Source organism: Colletes latitarsis, chromosome 14, assembly GCF_051014445.1.
Source record: "Colletes latitarsis isolate SP2378_abdomen chromosome 14, iyColLati1, whole genome shotgun sequence".
In the NCBI taxonomy this organism is placed as follows: domain Eukaryota; kingdom Metazoa; phylum Arthropoda; class Insecta; order Hymenoptera; family Colletidae; genus Colletes; species Colletes latitarsis.
The window spans coordinates 23,389,686-23,415,750 of record NC_135147.1 but is presented as its reverse complement, the minus strand read 5'-3'; the positions used below and the strand labels follow the sequence as shown (position 1 = coordinate 23,415,750).

Sequence of the window (26,065 nt, the reverse complement as noted above, 5' to 3'; positions counted from 1 at the left end):
TATCGGTTAGAAGGACCAACGAAGTAGGTCGAGAAGGGGATCGCAGCGCGTGGACAGACGATCGTACGACCTCGTAAATCACCGCGTTCTCAGATTGCGCCCGCGTTAGCGCCGGTTTTACGGCGCGCTCGGAGAGGTACAGATTAAGTAGAGCCCGACGACCTTCGATCGGCGCGACTCGCAAGGCGTTGCTTGCGGTTGTTAAGAATTAATGGACCCCGCCGCGTAATTAGACCGAGATCTTCGAGAAACGCCGCTCGGTTCCACGGTTCGATCCAGGACGTTGATCCTCGGGCGTGTCAACGCTCCGCGACCGGTCGTGAAAGGTTACGTAAAAGTTATTTCCGACCCGTGACCCTTGTCTCATCGTGATTAATGAAGACGACGAATTTATAAATGTTTCGATTTCGTGGCGGGACCAAGGTCATTGCCTTGATGTTTCGAGGCCATCATGAGTTTGCGTCTTTGACCCTGAAACACTATTCTCGAGCCACGTTCGTTTCTATTCTCGATCGCTTCGCAATTAATGTTATACTTAGTTGCGAATACTTTTAACGAAATCATATTTTTCAACCATAATGGCGTAACGAAGAATCGGAGGAAAATGGATCGGTGGCCGAAGAACGCGCGGTGCGAGGACGATCGAAATGAATATTCAGGGGCGTCGAAATCGCCGGGCCGATACTTTTTCGCCGCGCGTCGGATGATCTACCGTGTAAAGCGATCGAAGGAAATTTGCATCGAGTTTCAGCGCGGCAATTTGTAGCGGCGCGAAGAACTGCGCGGAGAATGCGAAAAGATCGACGGCGAGGCAACGACGACTCCGTCGTCCTCGCGTATGTAAATGCGCGGAGGCACCTGCAGTGATAAATTGATTATCCCTCCGCCCGTCTCCTCTCTTTGCCGCGAGTCGGGGCCCAGGAACAACGCGCGCCATCGGTCCGGAGCCTGGATCGCATTATAATAAATACATAATATCGGTGCTTTACATGTTGCGCGGGTAGAGGCTCGTGGAACGCGGTAAGTGGTGGCCCCGAGCGAGGTCCGTGCAATTTTCAAAATTTTTTACACCGTCTACGAGACAACGTTCACCGGCTGTAAATAACACCGGTGCCCCAGATGGTAGCTTTCTTCCATTACCACGCCCCCGATTTTCTAAATTCCCCCGTACGCGTCACAACTACGCCAATGCGTCCTCCGTTTCGCTCATTTTTATAATAAAAGTTACCAAATTTCTCTCGCTCCAAAGACAGTCGAACGTCTAGAAATCGATCGAAGTAGGCTCTCGATAGGAGGAAGCGCGCTACAGGGGTCAGAGGGTGCAGAGGAGGTAGAAGGCGAGATGGCATTGTTTCTCTCGTCGTGGCAATCCGTTGTCGGAGCTCTCCAGTCGAGCGTTCTCATTCGCCCTTCTACTCCGTCTGGTCTCATCGCCCAGCTCCGCTTCTCCGCTACTCCACGTCGGCTCTCGTCGAGTGCTTGGACTTCTCAACCACCCTCGAATCGACCCTCCGAGTAGCAGCGGAAATCTCCCCCCCGGGCCGTACACGCACCCTCGAAACGCCGACAATTAGTTTCCCATTGACCTATACCGCGGACCCCTTCAACGGTACGGCTCGCGAAAGAATTAAACCAGAACAACAAACAAACAGAAGAGCGATTACTCGACAGGGGGGACGGTGTTTTGCCGAACGCTGGCGAGAAATCGTGGGAGCTTGCGCGTCGTGTTACCAACGCTCGAATAACACTCGTGGTGGGTCCTCGAAACCCCGTACGGGTTCATTAATGAAACGTAGAATGTAGAATAAAATTGTTAGATCAAACGCCTAAATTGTGGCGTTTGAAACATTTACCAACGTATAGAAACTCGAGACACCGAGAGTGGAATCTTCCAAAACCCTGGCGATCCTTCTGCACGCAGGGTATCTGGCGCGATCGAAGATCCCGAAGACGATTGATCGCCTGGTCGGAGTCGTACACAGTGAACGAAAGATGGCAAATTGCACCCTTAAATTTCTCAAGATCCGACAGGCTGGCGAAGCACAACCTCATTACCGAATCGGTTGGCCGACGAGGAACGAAACTGGTCATGGAACGAGGAACGTACACGCGGCGCTGATAGCGACGATACCGAGCGGATACGCGCAGGTAGCGCGTGTGTGTCGCGTCCGGCAGGTAGCGCGAAACGTGTAGCACACGCGCCCTAAGTCTCCACCTCCTCCTCCCCCCCACCCCCTGGACTCTTTCCCGCCCCTGCTCTGTTTCTGTTGCACGCCGGGTGTAATTAAACGGCGTCGGATGCTGCCGGAATAAAAGTCGAGTGGCCGGGCTAATTAACGACGCCGAGGTGTTGAAATCGAGTCGCAGTATTTCACCGGCGGGGCCCCTGGTGAACCTTCGTCGCGCGACGACCGTGTCACGGGGCCCCTTGGTCGAGAAAAAAAGAACGGACACGACGACGACGACGCCACGTCCGTATAGATTCCCTGGACACGGGGAACTAATAGGGCGGGGTGAGAAACATGCCGGCGAGAAGATAACGGGGAGAGACCCATCTTCGGCTGGCGTAATAATTTGTGCGCGCCTCTGTCGCCGATGGACGCTACGGTGGAGGAGAGGAAGATCGAAAGCTGAAGGTCTCAATTACCGGGGGAAACTTCGATGATCCGGGGACGCGGATTATTTTTTGCTTAAGTTGCATCGAACCAGAGGGATTGAGAGTACGAAAGATAAGTGGTCCGGTTAATGACTGAAGGAGGAATGCGAAAGAGGGCTTTCTTTCCCCGCGCGATAGTCGCACCTGTATCGAATTGCAAATTACGGGCCGCGGGTACCGTTCGTAATAAGAAATTCGATTTATCGACATGGGCGAGGCCTGGGCATTGAAGTGGCTAGGCACGGTACGTAGTAGTAAAATAATAATAAAACGGATGGAAGGTGGACAGAGCACGCACCGTTACTTCTCGAAAGGAACGGCGACCCGTCGATAATATTTTTCAAGGGAGTGTCCAGTTTGAAGAACACGACTGTGCCTCCCCGAGTTTCCGCGGCGTCGCGCGCGACGAAGAAAGGAAATCCACGGGCAGGCCTCTAACGGCCCCGGCGTATAAACGGGTAGAAAAAACGCGGAACAACGAGGATCATTGTACTTGTGGATCGAACGCGACGGATTCCATGTACGACGGAATGTAACGCCGTAATAACACGGTGAACGCACCGGTAATATCGGCTGAGGTATATGCGAGGGCCCCTTGTACGACGATGTAAACGCATCAAGTGCCGCGGTACGTTCTAATAGATATACCTCTCTTCCACCATTCCCCGTACCAATGAGCATCGAACATACTTTAGCCTAACGTCGAACAGGACTCGAATGACTATTCGATGCGGTCGGCTCTCGGGGCTCTCGAGCGGCGAGGGTCGTCGGTTGTATACACGCTGAAAGAACCCGCAGGCACTTACTTCTTGAAAACGTTGTTTCTGTCTGTTGCGCGTTTGAAGAATACGCCGGAATCTCTATAGAATCTCCGTGCACAATCGCGAACCCGGGACGAACGTCACGGCACTGTTTCTTGCGTAAACGAACACGCAGCCAAAGGATCTCGCCATTTTTGGTACCCGGTGGAAAAGAGAAATTATACAATATTCATACTAAAATAAACTCAAACTTGTGAAGATTATTTTGGAAAACTGACGAAAATACTGTGACATTTTCTATTCCCCTTTCCTTTCGAAGTTCTATTATAAATAATTGCCCACGATGTCTGAAACAGAATAGTTTTATCTGCTATTGATTACACACGCGTTCACGACCCCTTTCAGAAGATCATCCATTTTCTCGCTCTAATGCGCTCCTATGATTTACTCCCGACGTTCTATCAGATACAATCAGTCGTAAAATGTAAACGAATGGGGGGGACAAGTGAGTACTCGGCTTACGGTTTAAATATCTTCGTACCTACGTGCTGGAAGACAGATTTAATTTATATTGTCTGACAAAATTTAATTTATACGAGTTGGAATCTTCAACTCCGTCTCCGTATGGAGCGTTTCGATCATGAAACTTTATTGAAACCGACAACCAAAAATATAATCTCAATTTCAGTCGTTCGAAGAATGCTCCAAAATCTCTAGGATTTCCTTAGAATCGTGGCACAATTGGAAAGCTGATACTCAACGTAAATGGATACCCGCTGGAATTTATTTGGCGAGTCTCATGCACGGTACTTTCCAAAGAAAAGATACGTTCATTATCCGTAATGGTTGACAGTGTGTTCTTAAAGGCTGCTCAGAGTTTCGGTCTATTTTCAGTTAGCTCGAAGAATTTACCGACTCCGTTGTTCCAGCCCGTTCTACTGCACTCTCTATCCTTCGCCTCTTCACCTTCGGCGGGCCATTGTAGTCGAGGACGCCGGTGCGCGCATTGTGCTCCGACACAATAATAATTGCGCTAATGATCGCGCTCGAAAAGCGCTTCGTAATCGGCGGGTAGAGTCCTTTCAGCCTCTTTAGTCATCCTTTAAAGTACCTACAAGAGCGCTAAAAGTTCCTGGATGGTCCAATCTCTTAAAAACTGCAAGTTGCAATTCGTAATAAACGACTTTGAGACCGAACAACCACCGACTACCCTGAATGAAATTCAAATTTAGCCATCGAAACTGTAATCTGTTTTTAACTTCGAAGCTTTGGAGACATATTGGAGAAAAACACTATAAATTGAAGCTAAATGAGTTGCTTCGGTAATTCAAACGAATGACAATTTAACAAAAACAAATGATATAGATGTATCCAGCAACGAATAAAGATTCACCGCTTGCTAGCAGTGGTTATGAGTACGTGGAGTATTGCAAGTGCGCGCGGGGCTGTAGCGTCGAAAAAAGAATCGACGGAAAAACTCATCCAGGCTTTGTCGATCAATTTTGCGAGCCCCGATCGACAGGGCGAACAATTAGAGACGAATTACCGGGAGAAAAAAAAATGAATCAATCCAGACGCAGACAAAATTAAAGGCGGGGTAATGAAAGAACGGGCGAAATGAAAGAGACGGAGGCAGGAGCACCGACCTCCGTTGAACTCGTGCTCGTAACACAGGCCGGACCACGTACACGTTAAAGGGATAACGTGGACACGCGTGTGAGAACAGAACGTACATTCCTAGGACGCGCGTTAACGTACATAGGAAAGCGGGTAGGATACGCCACGCGGGGGCACTCTCTTCATTTCCAGGCTGTCACGAGCAGAAGAAGATTCGGCCTGCGTTTGACAGCCCCAGGGTCTGGGTTGGGTGCTGCCGCTGCTGCTGCCGGGGTTGGGCCGTAGGTTGGGAGAACTCCGTGCAGGGGCACGTTCGAGGTGGATGTGGATGTGGAGGTGGAGGCAGAGAACGAAGGCGAGAGAAGACGGGGACGGAGAGGGAGAGAGAGGAAGTTGGCGTGTGCCCATGTGCCGGTACCACCGATTGTACCGTGCTGTACCGCGCTACATCGAGAAACTACCCTCTTCCCTCCTCTGTCTCCCCGTTGCCCCGCGCCCCCAACGACTCACCCTCCTGCTAGCACACTTTCGAGCTATATTCGTCTCTTCCACAACTTTTTTCTTTTTTCTTTTTTTTTTTTGTCTCCCCCGCTTCTCCGGTGTATATTTTCCTGGGCTCGCTTCGCTCCCGCTTCTTTATCCCCCGATGACGCAGCCGGCGGACTCTACCCCTTCGTGAATTCCGTGTTTTAATTATCCCGCCGTGGTTTCTTTGTGCTTTGCGCACGATGCTCGGCGCGGAAAAGGCAACCGCCCCCCTGTCGAGTGGCCAGCTGCGACTCGCGAAACGATGGCCGTTCGAAGGTCACGGAACCGACTCCTGGGGAGAAACGGTCGGTCTGCGTCGCGCGGTAGCAAAGGTTACCTCGTTACGAGCACCTGGTGCACACGGTACGTCGCCACCCGATGACGGACCGCCGTCGCGGCGGATTTTCATATTTCGGGAAATATCGCGGCAATGCCTCTGTCGTCGCGTTACGGAGGGGAGGGGAGGGTGGGAATAAAGACGGCGAGAGGCAGTCGATAGAACGGCCGGAAGCGGAAGGAAGAGCCGAAATTCGGTGAGCGGGAACTCCGCGGGCCACGCTAGGCGGAAACGCGCGTATGGAGCAGACACCGGTAGCGCAGATGCAACGACGGCTGCTGTTTAATATCGGAGCCGCACATGGGCACGGCTACGAGACACATTTCAGTAATATTGCAGCCAGCCCAGCCACCGAACCGGTGAGTCGCGCGACTCTCTCAGTCACACACGCTTTACATATCTCTCGGCGCATTAATATATTCAACACATATGAATATTGCGGAGAGAGAGAGAGCCGCGGGGGTGTGTGGGGCCGGGACGAACGGAAGAAACAGAGCCAGATACCGAAAGGAAGGACGGAGAGGGAAAGAGAAATGGCGCGCTCTCACGGAGCTAAACCATTGTGCCTATCTTCGACTTCATGAAATCTGCAGTCGTACCCTCTCCCTTCCTCTCGCGACCATCACTGTTATGTATGACTCCACCTCTCGCTCCTCTCTCGCTCCCCCCGCTATCTCTCATTGTTCCGCGACAGAGCTTTGTGCTTTGTGCCTCCCGCAACTCCGGAACTATTTCCGTGCCTTTGAGTAAGGAACTAATGAATACGGACCGTGGATAGCGGCGCGCCTGTGTATATCCCCGCGACGTGTATCACGTTTATCGGCCTGTCGCCTTCCTTCTTCGTCTCCTTACTTCCTTTCCACCGTCGTTCTTTTCCCTTTTAACTCCGCCGTATCGTCACGTGACACCTCGATTGTTCCAACGTACCTACGATACGCTATTCTCGTTCCACGACTCTACCCCCTATCTATTACACTCGCGTGTCTTTAATCCCTCTGCACTTTTACTCTCCCGACCATCGATTTCTCTAGACACCCTTACCCAAAACATATAAAAGAGAAATTACTTTCAATTAAATCTTTGAAACGTTTACTAGCAATGCATAAATTTCTAAATGCTCGTGTTTTACATTTGGAGTCATACGTTTCGTTTCGCGAAAGACGGTCCTCTGTTCGTCGATTTTAGAGTTATCCAATATCCCTCTCGCAGCTTCCCGTGGTCAATGCAAATTTTCGTCACTTCCCTCCGCTTCCATCGAACCACTTTTCAAACGAGCCCCGTCTACCTCACCCCTTTCGTCGCTCCTTCGCGTTTCCTCCTCCCTTTGAGTCTGCATTACGGCCTCGCGTACACCGTGCACTTTCGACGGGACGTTTTCGAGCGAGGCGTTTTCTGCCTCCATGGGAACCAATTACCCTCCCACCCTCTCGCGAGAATGGCTGCCCCCTCTGGGCGATGGTCGTCGGTATGCGACTCGCCGGTGTTCCTGTTGCTGAGTGACTGCGTGCACGCGTGAGTACGTGCGCGCGTGAGTGCATGCGTCGCGACGCACTTTGTATTATCGTTGGCGCGCGAACGAGTGCCATTTTGAAGCTCTCCGGGTCCCTCGAACACGACGCTCCGACAAGTTACGTTCGAAAAGCCACGTAAAATACCCTCATTTTCCTCACATCGAGACTCAAGTGTTAAAATAAAATTTGCAATAGAAATTTCTATCCCCGTCGCGAGGATGAGATCGAGTGGGATCGCTGAAGAGTCTAGAAGTATGAATTTCTAACGGTGACTGGATAGTGTACGCGAAAAGTTTGTGGACAGTTGACAACTTGCGATCTTCGCACAGTAGAGGAACAAATAAATCCTTTCCAAGGACGATATGGTCGATTTTCAGGGAAGATTCGTATCGAGACTTGTACGATGACCCAATACGACGCAAAGTTGGGTCTGCTCGAAGGCGGAGGCAGGGTTTCTCCGTTGCGGCCGCACAGGGCCACCTCGTGTTCTTCGATTAGCAGGAGTCCGACCCGACCATGACCTCTCTCCTCTCCTCTCCTCGTCCGCGGCGTACCGTGCCATAGGTGGAGAAGATTCTCTCCCTCTTTCATTCCCGACTCGTTCCCTTTCCGTTTCTCTCGTGCTCCATCTCGCGGCACTGATTGGACGATCCATCACCGGAGCTCGTCTCTCTCGCGCCTTCGTTCGCTCTACCCTGTCTCGCCATTCTCTCGTTTCCTCTGGAGCCTCTCTTACGGAGGAACCGGACACACGTTCATGCGCGTACATACGTTCCGTCCTTATGTACTTATGTAGATAGGTAAATACGCAAGCGTGTACACATATATGGAGTCCTCACGGTCTGCGGGGCCTCTGCTCTCCGGGGCGTTCTAGTGTTAAATATTTCGAGCTTGAAGATCGTATTTTTCGTGAATTTTTATGGACGACGTCGACTCCGTGTTTCCTGATGAAGGCACGGGGGATATTTATTCGATCCATAGTGTCTAATAAGGGAACCTCGTCGAACGACAAATACTGCTTTAAGAAACTACCCCTTTTATATATGTACTTGAACGAGGGCTAGATACAAGTAAGAAGGAAGTGCAGAAAATTGTAAACACTGTGACTCGCAGATGCAGAAATAAAAGGGGTGGTTAATCTCTTGAAACGTTTCACAATCATAAGGCTACTCACTCGTCATCAAGTTTTATGCATTCGTAAAACAAATTCCTTTTCGAAGCCATTAAAATTACTTTAAATTAAATCGCACGTCAAGGGGTTAATTCGATAAATAATTGTGCAAGGATTCGTGAAAAACCGGCGCGTGTCGGCCATCGAACTTTCCTTGCGAGTGTGAATGACAAGTATTGGGGTCTGCAGCGAATGGAATCGAGTAGATGTACAGATTAGAGTATCAGTTGCCAGCGTGGGAACGGATTTTGGTTAGGAAATATCGATCCAGTTAGTCGGTCCATTCAATTACGAAAAACGTGGCGGTCGACGGTGCAGCCTCCGCTGGATCGAAATAAAAGTACGAAGAACGAATTGTTCTAAAACCTGTCTGGAATCAGGGAATTTAAATTTAAGAAGGCTTCTTCCACGGCACGGTCACCCAATTCGCTTATTAAAATTAGAATTTGCAGATCGTTAAGACCAGTTGACGCAGAAAAGCGTTTGGACGCCGCCTAAACACTTTGCGGTCCACGCAGACACGTAAACGCGTTTTGAGTCTGTAATTAGAACGGCGGAGGCCCCTTTCAAGGCTGGCCAATTACCAGGGGCGCATCGATCGCGAGACGAGACAGCGTTTCGACGGGGTTTCCTCGACGAATCGCGATGTACCGGTTAGAACGGGTGGAGAGAACTGCGGTCGGGAGGGTTGAACCGAAGGGTCGCGGCCCGTGAGCTTGAACATCGTTCAAACCACCGCGCACAATAGCGGAGGGGCCGCGGAGCGAAGAGATTCTCCTGGAAGCGAAACGAGTGTTTGCACGCGAAACGAAGACCAGACGCAATAGCGTAGCCTCCGATGGAATTCGACGCGCCACCCCCAACATTTACGAATTTATGAACGCACGGAGATCGGAAAAATTGTAATTTAAATAAGGAAATATAAAGAATCGGTACAGAAATTTAAATTTGAATGTTCTTGAAGGTTGAGAAAAATTATACGAGCCGTTTCACCATTGGATTTACAATGGCGCGCCCAAGACGCAGACTAGGAGTATCAGATATTCTCTATGCCCGGGAGGCACACTCCGGAGCGCATAGGGTTAAACGTTGTCGAACGGTGAGATCAGCCGAAACGCAAACTCGTTTCGCGACCTCGTTCCGATTCGTTTCCTCCTCCCTCCCCCCTCGGACCGACCAAAAAATTCTTTCCCGACGCGTTAACGGGAACGGGATCCCTGACGTCAATCCCCGATTTGTTTATCTTGACGGGGATAGACATTCCTTCGATCCTCGCGTACGAATCGTTCTGGGCCGCCAGAAAATAGACTCGCGAGACTTCGACGAAGGTTTCTTTTTCACTTTTTTTTTTCTCCCGTTCACCGAGGCCGACGTTTATCGCGTTGTCCGGGACACTCGAAGTGGGTCAAGCGTCGTTTAAATTTCCTACGGTTCCGAAATAAATTCAACGACGACCGGGGAAAGATCGGGTAAAATTTCAGCGACGGCGAGAGGGCCGCGGGGGGTGCGAGAAAATAAATTACGACGGCGGTCGCGGGACAAATTCGTTGAAAGTTCGTCGGAAAGCTACTTGACCGCTCACTCGCGGTAGATCTCGTTACGGTACCCGGTAGGACGAAAGGTATAAGGGACTCGAGGGAGGAACGAAAGGGGGAGAGAAACCTGCTGGAATTCTCTCGGTTTGGTTTTTCGTGGGTCGCATATCACTCCCTTCCCTGCGCGCGGAACCGTTGCTCTAGGCTAACCCTCTCTCCTCCTTCTTCCACCCTCCAGAGCCCCCACACGCTGCAATGGCACACGGCATGGCTCCCTTTTCCGGCGAGTGTAGCGTAATGTAAGGGTTGCGCCCGCGTCGGCGGTGCTCGGGGGTGAGAGAGTTTAAAACCCCTCGGGGCTTGAGGTCCAGGCCGGTTAGATTTATCGGATGTTTTGGTTGGCGGCCATTGTTAGCTGCCCTCTCTCCACCCTCTTTCCCTCTTTCAGTGTTCTCTACGGCCAGTGGCGTAGTCGTTTCCGTCCAATAGGAGAGCATTTTTTACTCCTTTTTACTCGGTCTCGAATGCCTGTCGAGCGCGCCCGGATATCGGGATCGGAATTCCGCGAAGCAATAACGCTAAGAACGCGCCCACTGTTTCGCTGCTTTTCTTCCACGCGAAATTTATCGTCGCATCTCTGGCTTTGTCGGGTGATTTTTGGGGGCTGCAATCGGGAAGATCGACTCCACGAAATAATATTTTTATTCGCCCCGTGGGCGTTCAAATTAAACAATACGTCGTCACCGCATGTCTACGCTATCCAATCGTCACACCGGATGAGAAACATATTAAAAATTAACCCTTGACTGCAAGTTTACACTAATAATTATTTAATACATGTCAATGTAATTGTTTGAAAATTTATGTAATCCTACATTAGTACATTATTTTGTGAAATTAAGTAAAATAATTCAGTTGCAATTGAGAGCCCACTTAAGGATCAAAACAGCAATTATATTTCGTTCGAGACGATAATTTGAAGTAATTCTTAGTATTTTGTTTAAAGTAGCCTGGCTACGTGGAGACTCCCGGAATGGACCATTCGTAATGGATGGACCGACGGGAATATATTGGCCGTGGAAAACGCAGACGGGCAAATGTCGTCGTCGACGCAGAAACTCGATTCTCGGCCGACGTATCGGGAGTCGAGCGTCGGTTGGAATCCCGGGATTCCTCGACACTCATACATAATCAGCCGCGCACGGAGCTGTTCCGTCTAGGATCGACTCTCCCGTACGGCTGGTTGAACGGCGAACCACGTTTCCGCGTCGAAGAATGTCGATAGCTTTTAAACTACGTGCGCTAAACGCGCGCGCGGCTCCGCCGTCACGGTTTTTTAACGCCTGTCGACGTTCTTTGCTCGAAGAGTGAAAATTCAAAGTGTGCACCCGAAGACACGAGTCGACTATACTGGGAACTTTTCCATTAGTTTTCCCCCAGCGAACTACATTCTCGCGAATTCCGTTCGGAGTTTAAATACTTGCGGACGAAAAACGTTGAAATTAGGATGGTATAAAATAGTCGAGTACTAGAAATTTTCAACGATCACAGTTTCATTGGAAATATTTTCTTGGCAAACAACGACGATCGATAATTTCGTACGCGACAACCGGATGCTGGAAAATGTTGGACAAAGGGTGGAGACGCGTAAATCGAATCGCGATCCGTGGATCCTATTAACGAACTGCTAGGAACTAGTCATTATTAATAACCGTCGCATCCTGCAACAAAATTTATCCCGCGCTTCCGGCCGGTCGTTTAATTCAGTCACCGATATCGGTTACATTCAAAAACGCGTCCACGGGTGGGTGGGAGGCTCGACCGCAGAGAGACGAGCCGAGGGGAAAGATTATGAACGCATAAATCAAAAATTAGCATTAACGATTCATTATTAACAGTCGAGCTGCCCGGCCGTAGATAAAATTTATCCCCCGTTTCCGTATTTCGATTAATTAATGCGGCTCGCAGGAGCCTTTTTAAAAACAACATTAACGCAACGCCGCGGAACGCGGAGCGACGCTTTAACGAATGGAAGAAAAAGGGAAATATACGCGTACGTTAGTTACGTTTATACGTATCGGAGAAAGATGGACGATTCGAGTTACGAAAAGGTGCAGTCATAATCAATGGGGCATTGTTGTGTTTAACAGTCGAGTTTTAATTGGATGGAAAAGGGTGACTATGGGAAAGAATATTGGTACAGAGGGTGTTGATCCATTCAATTCTTTCCGAGAATAGAGCTCCACGCGCGCCATTGTCGTACCAATTTAAACACTTGTCACTTCCAAACGCTAGCTGGCCGACATCGACAAAGAACTAGTTTTCGGATATAAATATTCATTCTGCCCGGGAATTATGTAAGAGTTTTGTGCCCCTTTCATCCAGAACCACAAGCTCGCGTCAACGTTTCATCGATGGGACATCAAATATTTAACGTTCGACTCCGTTCCATTCGGAGTCGAGCTGATATCTAACCTAGAACCAGTTATAACTCGCACCTGACAAACCTACATAATTTTTCCATTCTTCTAATCTCTTATTCTCCGTCTAGATTACTCTCGCGGCGCCTTTATAACGTAACCGCGACCGAGCTCCAATCATCCCCCCTTTATTTACACGCCAAGCGACGCATCTCGTTCCGTGCACGCATTACGATTATTAAAAGAAAAGTCAGAGGGAGGTGGGGGGGGGGGGGGGGGGATCGAAGAAAAAGCGAAAAGAAAGCGGAACGTTTCTCCAGAGCGCAGCTCCGGCGTCCGCTCCACCTTCTCTTTGCGGATCCGTCGGTGCTCGTGGCTGTGTCCGTGGGTGGAAGGAAGAGGTCCAGATCAGAGAGGCGAACGAAGAGGACGAGGGAGCAGAAAGAGGGACAGACAGGTCGGTCCGAGAGAGAGTAACCCGCGGCTGCCATGGTTACCGTCGCATTCCCGCCTCGCTTCGTTGCCATGGTGACGCCACACGGACCTCTCTCTCTTACCTTCGTCAGCCCTCTGTCTATCTCTCTCTGGCATCCACTCCACGCGTCCTCCTTTCTCCGAAAGCTTCGTCGTGTACCTCTCCGTCCCACCCCCTCCCATTTTCGCCCCGTCGCGTCGCGGCGACTCACAAGCTTCTCTCTACCTCTGGCATTCGCTCATATTCCCTCCGTTCCTTCGAACGAAAAGGAAGAGGGCAGAGCAAGAGGAACGCGACAGGGAGAAAAGAGGGAAGCTATGCTCGCGCATGCGCGATACACCCGTCTTCCGCGACGAGGGACTCGACGTCTACTCCGAATCGTTCGATTAGTTATCGACTGGAAAGTGATTTACGTCCTCTTATCGGCGAGCTCCTTGGCGGCCGCGTAATTTAATTAAAGGAGAAATCGAAGATAGACAGGCATCGCGATCGTTTCCGCGAGAATTAGACGGGCATCGATGGGTATCGACGGCTCGACTTTGCCGCGAGCTGGACGCCGCCACACCGGAGAGGGGGATACGAAAATTCTCGCCTCTGATACTTTAACCCCTTCGCGATCCAAACTACGAAACGGTAACTTCGATTTACCGAGAAAAATAACATTGGTGGGAAGGTACCATCGCGTGGGTTCATTCTGACCCATAATATTGGGATAGTTAAATATGGTTTCCCTTCCTTTCATCGTTCAGTCGGATTGATCGATTGTCTTTCCTGTTAACAATTTAGCAATCGTAACCTTTCCCACGATTCCTCCTTACTCGATCATAATTTCGCAAGCGTCCTTTTTATTACGATCATCGATCACTAGTACTAGTACTGCAAGGTATTAAGACAAAATTGTAACTAATTGAACGATTTTTTATGGGGGTTAAGTTCCTCGACCCAATTGCATTTAAAAAATTTGTCTCAGGCCGAAAGTTTCGAGACGAACTGGCAGCGTAAGTCGAGGGCTCGTGTTTCTTCGTTTCGGATGTTTGTAGATCGAGAATACACGCGCCATAACGCTCGACGGTGAAATAGATGGCGCGCGTGTGCGCCGCGATAGACAGGCGGAGGTGTAAGCGGCTTGTTTTATAAGCCCCGATTCTGATTGGCCGTCGCGTCACCCGATATCAATATTTATTCAACGCGTCGAATGCCCGAAGCACGATTAAAACTTGTTTATGCCGCGAACGATCGCGCTCCTCCCACCGGGGCCGCGCGTGTATGCACAACCGCTCTCTGCGCGCGTACTCGCATCGCGATCGGCCTCTTTCTTCTTTTCTTCTTCCCTGCCCCATTAATTCCTCGCCTCTCTCGCGCGAACCAGCTTCCTCGCGCGCGATCGACCATCTACCGGTCCCTGTCGATTAATCGCTAAAGATCGAAGGCTACTAATACGCCGGGATACGCGTGCGAACTCGTGAACCTAGCAATTGCTTCGATGTTCAATTAATCGATCGGAGGAAATCTCTGTATTCGATTAATTTCACAATTTAGATTTTAATAGCTCTTATGTAAATAAAGAAATCTTGAATAAAAAATAATTGTTAGCATAGAATTAGTTAGAAAGGAACAATCTTCGCGGAATAAAAATACAAACGGAGCCAGTTACACAGTTTTTAACCCCGAAATGGAGCGTCCACAGGGCCCGATCGATTAATCGACGGCGATCGAACGCTGTTAATGCGCGTCGAGTATCCGTTGATCGCGGTACAGGCGAATCCCGCTCGCGATTAACGCGAGAACTCCGCGCGGACGCGCGAAACGGGCTGCGAGTCCCGGTTTAATTAAGGATAACGTACGAGCGACGACATTTAACGGAAGTTTGCTACAAGCGTCGCGGAATGCCCGGCCATATTTCGCGAAGATATTCAATTTTGGAAGGGCGCGGAAAGTTTCGAAGAGAAGCGAGAAGAGAGTTTCGTGAGACTTACCGGGACTACCGAGGAAGACGGAAGAGTAAAGAACGCCGCGACGCGCGTCGCTAGCCGCTCGCTGCGCGTCTGGCGGTGAACTCCATTCCCTACGCGGACACCATTTACCTGAAGCAAAAAAAAACATCCATTCTTCGTTAATCACATATGCAAACAAGCTACGGCTATAAATTACAAATAAAATAAATGCGATCGAATCGTACTTGCAACTAACTGTACCTCTGTTTCGAATACTTTGGTCGCTAAGTGGTAGATCTCATAGAAAAAGGGGGCCTCGATTATTTTTTAAATGCTTTAAAGAAAAGTTGATTTCCATTTACCAATTTGGTAAAAATCAACATTAAGTAAAATAATTCAGTTGGGATTGAGAGTCCACTTAAGGGTTGATCTTGGGTTACTCTCAACACATTCAGAATTCAACAAACTTGGAAGCCCCCTTATCCAGACAATTATAGAATGTTGATTTTAATCTATATTTGCTTGCTGATCATTTTACCAATCGAATATTCTTAAATTTAACATTTTCTTTGGTGGCCCCCAGAGATTGTAAGACGCCCCCGCTTAGATATCGCGTGCCTTATGGCGACGCGTGGTTTGATCGGGAAAACGATCGAATTTGCATCATAACGGGGTGAACGATACCGGAGCGAATTGAATGGACCCGGTTTTCGGAGTCGCCACTCGAGGGGCTAATGAAAAACATAAATTCGTGAAAACGGAACTACCGTTGGCCAATAACGCGGCGACCGGTCGGTCCGGGCGACGGGGCGCAAAAATAAACGTTGTCCCGCGCAAAATTCCACGCGGAACAGTTATTACGCGAACGTCGGGCGCATGCGAGGCAACGAAAGAATGCAGAAACGGCCGATACAAACGGAGCAAAGAATTCGTGATCGTTTGCATCACGACATCGACCGGGAGATCGTATCGCGTGCTGCTCCATATATATCCCGTTATTTCTTTCCTTCTTTTTCTTCGAACCGGACGACGGCCGGCATGCGATCTCACCCCTGCCGCGGCTCGTTCGACCGAGAATAATCGTGCAATTATAATAATTAGATAAACGCGCGAGAGGAGCTTGTTGCGTTAAGAGGTGGCACTCGCTCAACGGGTTCGCTCGCGTACTGGTACGTGCGAAAGGATTCGCGATAGATGCGAATTCGAGGCGTGATCGCGATAACCCACGACGCTGCATCCCATATTTCTCAATTAACGCGACTTTTCAGTCAAAAAACACGCCATTTTTATGGATCCTTCGAGAAGCGACCGCCCAAAATACGACTCGAAACCTTGAGCTATGACCTACTGAAATTGCATTGACTTTTTTACCGTAGCAACCTATCGTTACGATCGAGGATCAACGGAAGGGACGAATCGGAGGGACGCGATTAGCGGTAGCGGCTCGAGACTGATTTATAAGGCGGACAGGAACCAGGAACTCGCAGCCGAGGTATTGCAATTTTCCGGATGCGAAAATAGGAAAGGTATCTACTTTATTTCCAGGGAGATCCCGGCTGAATGAGGATACACGGTAAGAAAGGGTGGCACCGAGGGATAAGAGTAAGCCGCGGAGCGAAGTAATTTCACACGAGAGAGTAGGGTCTTGCTGGGCTAGCAGCGGATCCGACGGAGCTCTATAGTCTTATCTTGGAAATATAGCGACCATCCCACGGCGAAAATTATATTCTTGAAACGCGGAAGATTGCTTCGCTTCGACGACGACGCGCCGTGATATTAGCCCCCCTTGGCGACCCCACGCATCGAGACGCTAAACTGTTCGCGAAAAACTTGTATTATTTAATTAACGATTACTCGTACGGTGTCGATACCCGGACCCGAAAAAGCATCGTTGAACGGGTGATTTAATGACGGGACACCGGGGCTCGAAAGGCTAATGGATTTAAAAACACGCCGGACGATTCTAATTCCAGGGCCCGGCCAAGATGCCCGTTTAACTGGACCCCACGGTTACGGTTGGTCGCGTTAATTTCTGGCCCCGGCCAAATGACAGGGCCGAATCAGTGATTCGAAAATGATGGTTATCCCCGAAACAGAGGGACAGCTAGATTCGCGTTAACGACGAGGAGATCAGAGGATCCGACGACGCCCAACTCGGGAACCACCCGGAGATGAATTCCTCGGGATACCGCGCGATAGTTCGGAATAATAAAGACGAGAACGTCGCGGCAAAGGACCCTGGGATCATCTGGACACATCGAAATCGGCCTTGTCCTCTTAGAAAGGGCCAATCTCGTCGATGGAATCCATCCTTTATGCGCTCGGACGAGCGATACATCAGGATTACTGCACCGCGACGGACGGATGAGTCATAATTATCCGAACCAAGGTACAATGTAGCTCCAAGGTTTGAATACTCGATTCCTACACTGCTTTTCTTCGATCCATATATTTTTTAAAGAATATTATAGTTCGATTCGAGTTTGCAAAACCTCGATTATTGCAAGAAATCTATATTGATTGCAATAATCGAAAGTTTGCTATATCGACGAATGACTTCTGTACGTATATTTATACCACACAAGCGAAGTATTTTACGTTCTAGTAATTTCTAAATTATATTATCCGAAATTTCCATTATTATTCGAGATACATTCATCGCATTACTGAATTCTCGAGTAAAAATGATGTTCGTAGACGGAACGGGACTCGGGGATACCTGTGGAATCCTAGAGCGGAGGTGGAACGGTCGGCGCGAAATTTATAGCCGTTAAGAGACAGGGTGTAATCATACGCGTCACCCCGTCAACCCCGCGGGGCCGTGATTTATCGTGGGAAGTTCGCAAGACGTCCAGGAATTCCCATGTCCGCGACCAAAGCGCCGTGGAATCTGTCCGCGGTCGTCGCGGCGCGTAAGCGCCGTCGGGTCGTCGTGCTTTTTGATTCGCCGCGATTATCGTCGTGAGTTATGACGCGCGCGTTAATTGAACGTTGCGCGTCATGCCGTGGATAACGAACGCGTGCTACGGCCGTGTAATTGAATTCGAGGAAACTCGTAGAGGAACGGGAGGAAGGGGGGCGGGGGCGGGGGCGGTGGAGAAGAGAGGCGGTACACGAATAAGCGACGATCCGAATTCATTGAAATGCTCGAACCGCGTCATGAATTATTCCGCCCCTGAAACTTTAATCACGGCCGATTCCGTGTTCTGAGCAGAGCAATCGTCGCATCTGGAAACGAGCACGAGTCGGACGCGTCTCCGGGTGAACGGCGGGGGATTCGTTAAGTGGCATCAAGTGAGACGTCTCTTTTGAACGATCGCTCTCTGGCTAAATTGCGGGTTAACTTCGGGGTTCGCGTGTTAGCGACAGTCATGCCACGCGGTCGAGTCATGTAGCGGGATGAAACCAGAGAGGAAGGACGAGACGGATCGTCCAACCGAATCGGACGAGGTGGACGATTCGGCGACCACGTCATCCGAACCGGAGACGAACCCGAGACCCCGGGTGATGATACACACGAGCAAAGATTAAATCCCCGGTTATTTTTACGGGCCACCATGCTCGACGATTGCGAATTGGAACGTCCACCTCAACTAGTTTGATAACAGCGAAACCACTGACCACTCCGAACTACGCTAGGTCCGACCAGCGTCATCCGATACTACTTAAAAGTAGCTACACTGTGGGAAGGGTGACAAGGATCTCGTACTACGTGTCTCTGAAAAACTTCCTCCGAACCCCTGCAGACTGGTCCATGAGAACGTTCGTTCATTTGCTTAACCCTTAAGTGGACTCTCAATCTCGACTGAATTATTTTACTCAATGTTGATTCTTATCAAATTGGTAAATGGAAATCAACTTTCCTTTAAAGCGTTTAAAAAACAATGAACTAAAGGATATATTAAACAATTATTATTATAAGGGTTAAAAATGTCGAGTTCCGTAGTCTAGAACAACTTGACAAGTTTAATGAGGTCCCAGAGATAGTGAATCGAGGATGGAGAAACGACTAGGTCCATAGACTAACTAGCGATATTTGATACTGGTCAAAAGAAGACTATGGAAGGTTGACAGGGATCGATGTCGACTACGATTCTAGGATCCTGTTTGTTCTTTGAGAAATGAATCTTTTTCGATCGGAATCTCTCCGTGCCGTTTCAAATTGTCCGTTCAGCGTTCGAATCTTTCGAAATTTTGAGTTATCGAGCCCGGAACGTGTAGCTCGAATTTAATGAGATCCCCGAGGTGAGGCCTCGAGCGTGAAGAAACTGGAGGCCAGGCGTTTAGACTATCGCCAGAGCCTATAGCCTAGATGACGACTGCCATCTGATACTATTTGAGAGAACTAATCTATGAAAGAATGACAAGGATCGATGTCGAGTTCAGCAGTCTTTTATACCTCGGTCTTCTGACAAACGACCCTGATTATTTACATATCCTTTTGAATCGCGATCTGGGCTTCACTCAATCGCTAACGCGTCTATTTTATCAAATGAACCGAAAATTTAGGGTTTCCAAACCTGGAATGCTCGCTGCAATAAGTTTAACGAGCTGGTTGAGCAAAGAGGAGCGACCAGCAGGGTTGAGACCAGGCGATTAGAGTACCGCCTAGACCTACAGCCCAAGCTAGAGTGTCATTCGATACTACTTAAAAGCAGTAAGACTATGAGGATGACATGGGTCAATGTCGTCCAGGGACGTTATTCTAACTTGTTGAGTTATACGTAATCCGAGCGGGTCCGCGGATCTATCATCGGTATCGGGTTTTCGTGTCCGCGACTGATTCATTCGCATTAACGGCCATCGTGCTTCCAGTTCGTTGAACTTTTTCGTCGGCCAATCCCTCGGATAGTCTCAATTGCAATTCTTCTGCCGTTTATGAGTCAGGCCACGAGCCATCCGCCGCACTTCTTCGTTTTGTAGTCTGTCATCGGTTCTGTAATTCGTTCGGAATCTGGCTCGACTGGGGATTACTTGACCCGGTGTTTAATCTTTAACCAACGCCGCGCCATTCGCGGAACCTCGTCGCTGCACGCTTCACTTATCCGGGTGAGGGGGACAGTGTACAAAAATCACCACTTTTGCTACTCCTGCTACGATTTTACGTTTCTTTTCCAGCGAACACTGACCTTTCCCGACGACAAAGTGGAAACATTTCTCGCGACCTGTGCTTTCGATTTTCGCGCTGTGTGTCCGTGGTAGATGGGCGTGACGCAACCGTAGGATCCATCAGCTCGTGGAAAACATAGACGAGGTTACAGGCCGGATATAGATACATTCCCAATAACCCCATCGTATCGGGGTTGCGTCCTCGGTATAAATAAATCAATATAACCTGCTTCCACCCTCAGACGCCGCCCTCTTTCGCCGTAAGGAAGTGACGTATGAGACTCGTATCCTCGGAACGAGGGTTGAGGAGGCCACCCTGTTATTTCACAGTTAGGCTCGTCCTGCCCCTCTTCGCGCCACCTTCAACCTCCTTCCACGACGGCATCTTCTCTATCCAGACCGACCTCCGTCCCCAGTCCCGCTTCCAGCCGCGCACGAGTCCCTCGGGAAGCTTTTGTCCTCGAGCTGTAAGCGACTTCCTGACAGGCCAAGTTTGCACCTGCTCTCCTTCTGCCGTCGCTTGTATCTCTCTCCGTTTCTTTTCACCCTTCTCTCGGTCTCTATCTTTCGCTGCTTCGCCGTAACCTCCGTTCTAACCTTAACGTCGGGGCCCCGTACCACCCACCGCCGCAAAATTTATTCGAGATGGGTATCCTCGATCTTTCTCTCCCTCCCGTGCTCGCGCGCTTTCGTACCAAGGTAATCCGTAGATCAGCGGATAAACCGGGCGTGTCGCGCGACTACGATGCCCGAAATTATTTTCGAATAATCCTCCGCGTCGACACCTCGCGCTTGTCTCAATTTCGCAGACTCCACGTCTCCGTTGCAAGGAACTCGTTACTTCGATAATAGGCACTTGTACTACTGACTCAAGCACACTTTCACATTCTTTGTGTGTGCATTTTGTCCTATATAATCACTTTGAAACAATAATATCGCTGTGTTTCCTTAGAGGGTACATTTCACGTGGCGTTGGATTAAACGATCGCGGCAATAAAACGATCAAACTTTTCGCAGGACGGTCGGCGCGAGTCACGGGTGTCGCGAACATTTTCCGCTCGCGGTCGGTAGCCGGTGTCTTTCTCGACGAGAGGGGAGGGGGTGGGCGTTCGCAGATGTTCGAGACGCCGGGTGATTAATGACGCCCGATAAACGTAATTTGTTGCGGGGCCGCGGACTCGTCGTCTCTCGGCTCGTCTTTCGAATTCAAATTGATAAACAGGACGCAGTTTGTAATGGTCGGTGGGTTGGCGCTGTTACGGGACGGCCGGCTGTCGGATGAGCCGGACGACTTCACTGACCGACCGGCATAGTAATTAATTTTAAGCAGCACGGTGCGCGATTTTCGCTATCTCGCCGGCGCGGTCTTCGCCTTCCGTTCTCCACGTGACCGTGACAAAGACACCCTCGCGGTCGACGGGGGGAGGGACGAACGATTACCCGTGTCGCTTCCTTCTTTCTCGAAGCAATTTGCAGCGGCGTGATAATTCAATTAGCGGCTCTAGCCATCGAACGATCTCGATCCTACGCGCGATGAAAAGTTTGAGGCCTCTTATATTTTTTGCCTTATAATGTCGAATCACACTCGTGGACTCTACGACGTTAACAAATATTGATGATTGCGCATGCATGGAGGAAATTGGCTATGAGTTTAGAGTAACTTTGTCGCCAAACTTCGTAAATTCTTCGACCTGAATATGTTGAAAGGGATAAGAAGATAACGGGCAAAACGTTTACAAACTCGCAGAATGACGAAAGGTGGTAATTTTCGTCGCTTCTGGCCCAGCAATTCCTTATCCCCGGAGTCGTAAAAGAATAATCGACCCGGGGATCTGGCGTACGAATCGTCCAAAAAGGCAGCGGGCAGGGTGGGGTCAGAGGGCGGCGTAAACGAGGCGGTTAACTGCCGCGAAATGAAAACGCGAACGCGGCCGATACGACGGCGATAGCGCGACACGCGCCCCGAACCGAACGGACGTTATTAAGAGGAATAAAGATAAGGTTGGTATGGGGCCACAAGCTCGGTTTCAGCGTAGCGGCACGTAGGCGCGTACAACGCGGTTCTCGCACGTAGGCGCGGCTGACAAACGCACCAACGGGCCACGGCGTGTCGCGCGGACGCGCGATTACCATTAAACGCGTAATGGAAACGGGCCCGAAGGAACCTGGTCACCGACGATAAGATCGAACAAAGGTGTTAACGTAACTCAACGGCGACAGGTGAGAGCATCGGGCTTCGGCGTTGCGCGCGCGCGCGACCACTACGGCTTCCGCGACTTCCCTCGTAAGACGCGGATCCACAATTAACACTCTTTGCCCGGTGCCGGTCGAATTTACATTGGCACTTAGCGCGGGCCCACGGTGACCCCTGCCAACGGCCGTTTACTCGCATTTTAAGCAGCCCGAGATCGCTGAACTTGCGAACCTAAACCGGCACTTGGAGGGAATTTAAACTGTACCAATAGTTGAGCTTAAATAATTTTGTATTATCTTTTATTCTATAGATTCCATGAAGTACGATATCGTCGTTGATATCGGAACGTTCAATGACCGAGGAGTATACAGAGTGTATAGCAGCATGTGGGACATGAAAACAATGAAATTGCATCTGAACAGAGACTTGGAGACGTTTTATCATCGACTGTGTTACCCTTCCCATTTGAACAGGAATTGTTCGAATTTCATTAAAGCCTTGTACGATTCTTTCGCGTTGCATTACGACGTTCATTAACCTCTTGACGTACGATTTAATTTCAAGTAATTTGTCAAACGTATACTGTTTAATTTTGTTTAAATTTATTCGTACAAGAAATGGTCACGAAAAAGTATAGATTTGTTTTATGAATACCTCGTGAATGTAAAAATATGTTGATTCTAATGTCTAAGGTTTGATGATCAGTAGCCTCATGATTGTGAAACTTGACATCAAGAACTTGGTAACGAGTCAGACTCGTGTATGACAAGGGGTTAATATCTTTCGAAATAATTATACCAACGTACAACTCGTCATAGCTCGAAAACAAAATTGAATATGCTACAAGACACCCTGTATATGTGAGAGTATTTGCAAGAGAGGTATAGGTTGATCGTATCGCAAGTACGAGAGATGATTTCAAAATAGTCTAATCAATTCGCGTGGATATGCGTCAGTGACCTATAAAATTGATCGCGACAGGTTTGGCTCAAAAGGGCGAAGATGTACAACTATCCTGCGGGATTCTATCGTCCAACGTTATCTTCAAAATGTTTCGAACGAAAAATAAAAACAGAAGAGTTTGAAAAAGCATTCGACTGGCGAAAGTAACGGATCCCCAATTTGGTATCTCGAGACTCGCAGCGTTCACCGCACGCAGGCGTCCACGCAACGTCTATTCCGGATTCTCGAAACGAAGACCGCCGAAACCGCTGTCCGTGGCGTTGTAACAACAAACGAAGGGTGAGTTATCGTCGCGTCGACGGAAGAAAACAGGCCGAGGGAAATTCACGTCGAATCCAGCGCGGCGTTCCCTATCCTCTCCACGTCCGATTGTTCGTCGAGTTATAAACGTAGCCCAGAGCGGAGGCCGTTTGATCGATGGCAGCCAAAAGCCAGTCGGCGCGGCGGAGGAACAGAGGGATAGAGGGAACCGGGAACGGGAACGGAGGAGCAGAGAGAAAGAGAACGAGGTAGAGAGAGAAAGAGAGGGAGAGAGTGAGATGGAGGAAGAAGGACGACGGGTAAGAGGGAAATGGAACGAGGGGCCGAACGGAACACAGAAGGTGGACGAGTAGGTGGTCGGGGCGGTCGGAGGTGGTCAGGAATCACGGAGTGACGTCAGCCCCCGTGACTCGTGACACGCGCTGGTTTAATTAGCGCTACAATGCCGAATCCGTGTGCATGTGCAGCCAGAAGGTGGAAACGCGCCGGCAGAAAGAGGAGGAGGAGACGGAGGACGTTGAAATCGGACGGTGGAGGACGCCAAAGCCCGAGCAAACCACCACCGTGCGCGCCCTGTTCCCGGCCACGATTCTCTCCTCTCTTTCTGGCATTCTGCCTGCCGACCTACGACCCGCCCCCGGGACCCCGGGACCACGTTCTCCGAATTACCGGTCCCGTCGCTGCAACAGCGGTGCACTTAGCGTAAATTCAGGGCGAATCGACGGCGCTTGACGTCCCCTTTCCCAGACCCCTCAATTTCCTCCCCCGCCCCCCGCTTCACCCACCCTCCCCCTCACATCACTTGCTCGCTCTCCTTCCACAGAGACCGGGCACATCGCGTCTATATCTCGTTTATATACCGATCGTCGAGACGCTTTCCTCCCACTGGCCTGGAATTAATGTTACGTGGAAACGGACGACCGGAATTTGCGACGAGCGCCAGAGTAGCCTCGATACTTTTCGAAACGCTTTTACGCGCGGCCATTCCGCCGAAAGCCGATATTTTTCGTCCCCGATCCGCGCCGGGTCGAAAATCAACGCCTCCGTTCGAACGGAAATCAGAAATCGGTATGGGGAAATCTTGGAGGTCGTAGCAAGTTTATACATACTTTCAACAAATATTCTCAGTGTCGCGTACCAAAGAGAAGACCTCGTCATTAAGTCTTATACATTAAAATCACTCCATTTTTACATTCCCGAGGTATTCGTAAAACAAATCTACTCTTTTTCGCGGTCATTCCGTGTACGAACAAATTTAAATCAAGGGGTTAATGAAAAAAGAAATAAACATGTCCGCCACCGAAGGGAATACAGAGTTCGCTCGCAGCCTCTGAACCTGTTCCTCCGGAGTCTCTTCCGTGGAAACGTACTCGAGGCCTCGCGAGGGACAGGGAATAAAAGGCCGCGGTTTATTTTCTTCTTAATTCGTTCCGGTCCGGTGCGTTCCTTATATTCCACGTTACTTTATTGCCGAACGTCCGAGCAACCGGCCGGGTCGAGATTAAAAATTCATCCGAGCGCGGCAGTCACGTATCCAGCCATTGACAGCGGTTTCGCGGGAAGAGGCTCCGAGTGCAGAAACTAATTCTCGATAGTCGAGAGATATAAAGGATTCAGGGCGAGGGGACCGGGGTAGGGTATTTTTCCTCGAACGCGCGTAGAGGGTTCGCCGGCTGACGTGGTCCGCGCGCAGAGGCGAGCATATGTCCTCGGCCAGCGCGACACACGGCCGAGATAGGAGAGATTTAAAATGTTGCGGCAGGTCGGGAGGACTAAATGATGATAAACTATCTCGCCGGTCCCGGTAGACTGACCCTGCACGCCGGCTTGAATTACAGCCAAAAAACAAAGCAAAACGGCTCGTCGCTCGCCGCGCTCCGCGAACAAGTAAAACACATCAGCGCGGACCAGACGCGAAAATCCCGGAATCCTGGACGATCGCTTCCTCAAAATTTCCCTTTGCCCGATTTTTTATCTAACCACCGATAGTAAATTGGAACCACGCCATTTTTAAATACGAGACTTCACGCAAGTGTATTCAATCCCCTATAAAAAGATTCTGATTTTTAACTACGTTTCCAAATTTGATTTTAACTTCGACCAGTCGTGCGATGGACTATTTACGCAGCTTTATTATCGAAACTGTGTCGTCGGGCTTGAATATTACAGCCATAATTTGAAATTCGCGGCACACATTAGGAAGGAGGTATAAGCGTGTAATTGGCCGGGCGCAAACTTCTTGTTACACGCCGTTAATAGATGAAGGGAAAGTTTATGCGAGTGAACGGTGCCTGAACGCAACTAACCTACAAATTCGTCATAATTACTTTGCGAGAGTGCACTTAGGAAAGCGGGTACAGTCGTCTAATTTGTTGGAGGCGCCCCAGACAAATTCGAGCTAAATCGAAGGAACAATTGCGAATAGGTTACGATTAAATTCAATCCTAACGTTGCTTCGTAAATCCAGAATAAAATTATAAAAATTCAGTGGTTCTATTTGTTTTATCAGCGATTTGTTATCGAAAGTTGAAGCATTACCCATTACGGGTCCTCGTAAAGCGTCGAAACGTAATGTTTCAACTTCTAATAACAA

The 26,065-nt window shown here is 49.6% G+C and overlaps 1 protein-coding gene across 6 annotated transcripts in view; it reads right to left on the bottom strand.

Moving 5' to 3' along the window:
- Hth (Meis homeobox homothorax) overlaps positions 1 to 26,065 on the bottom strand; it is a 526,461-nt gene that overhangs the window by 218,538 nt on the left and 281,858 nt on the right. For all 6 annotated transcript variants that reach the window (XM_076782345.1, XM_076782344.1, XM_076782343.1 and 3 more), the window contains one exon: positions 14,988 to 15,095. In XM_076782345.1, the coding sequence (XP_076638460.1) occupies positions 14,988 to 15,095 (108 nt within the window). The remainder of the gene's footprint in view (positions 1 to 14,987; positions 15,096 to 26,065) is intronic.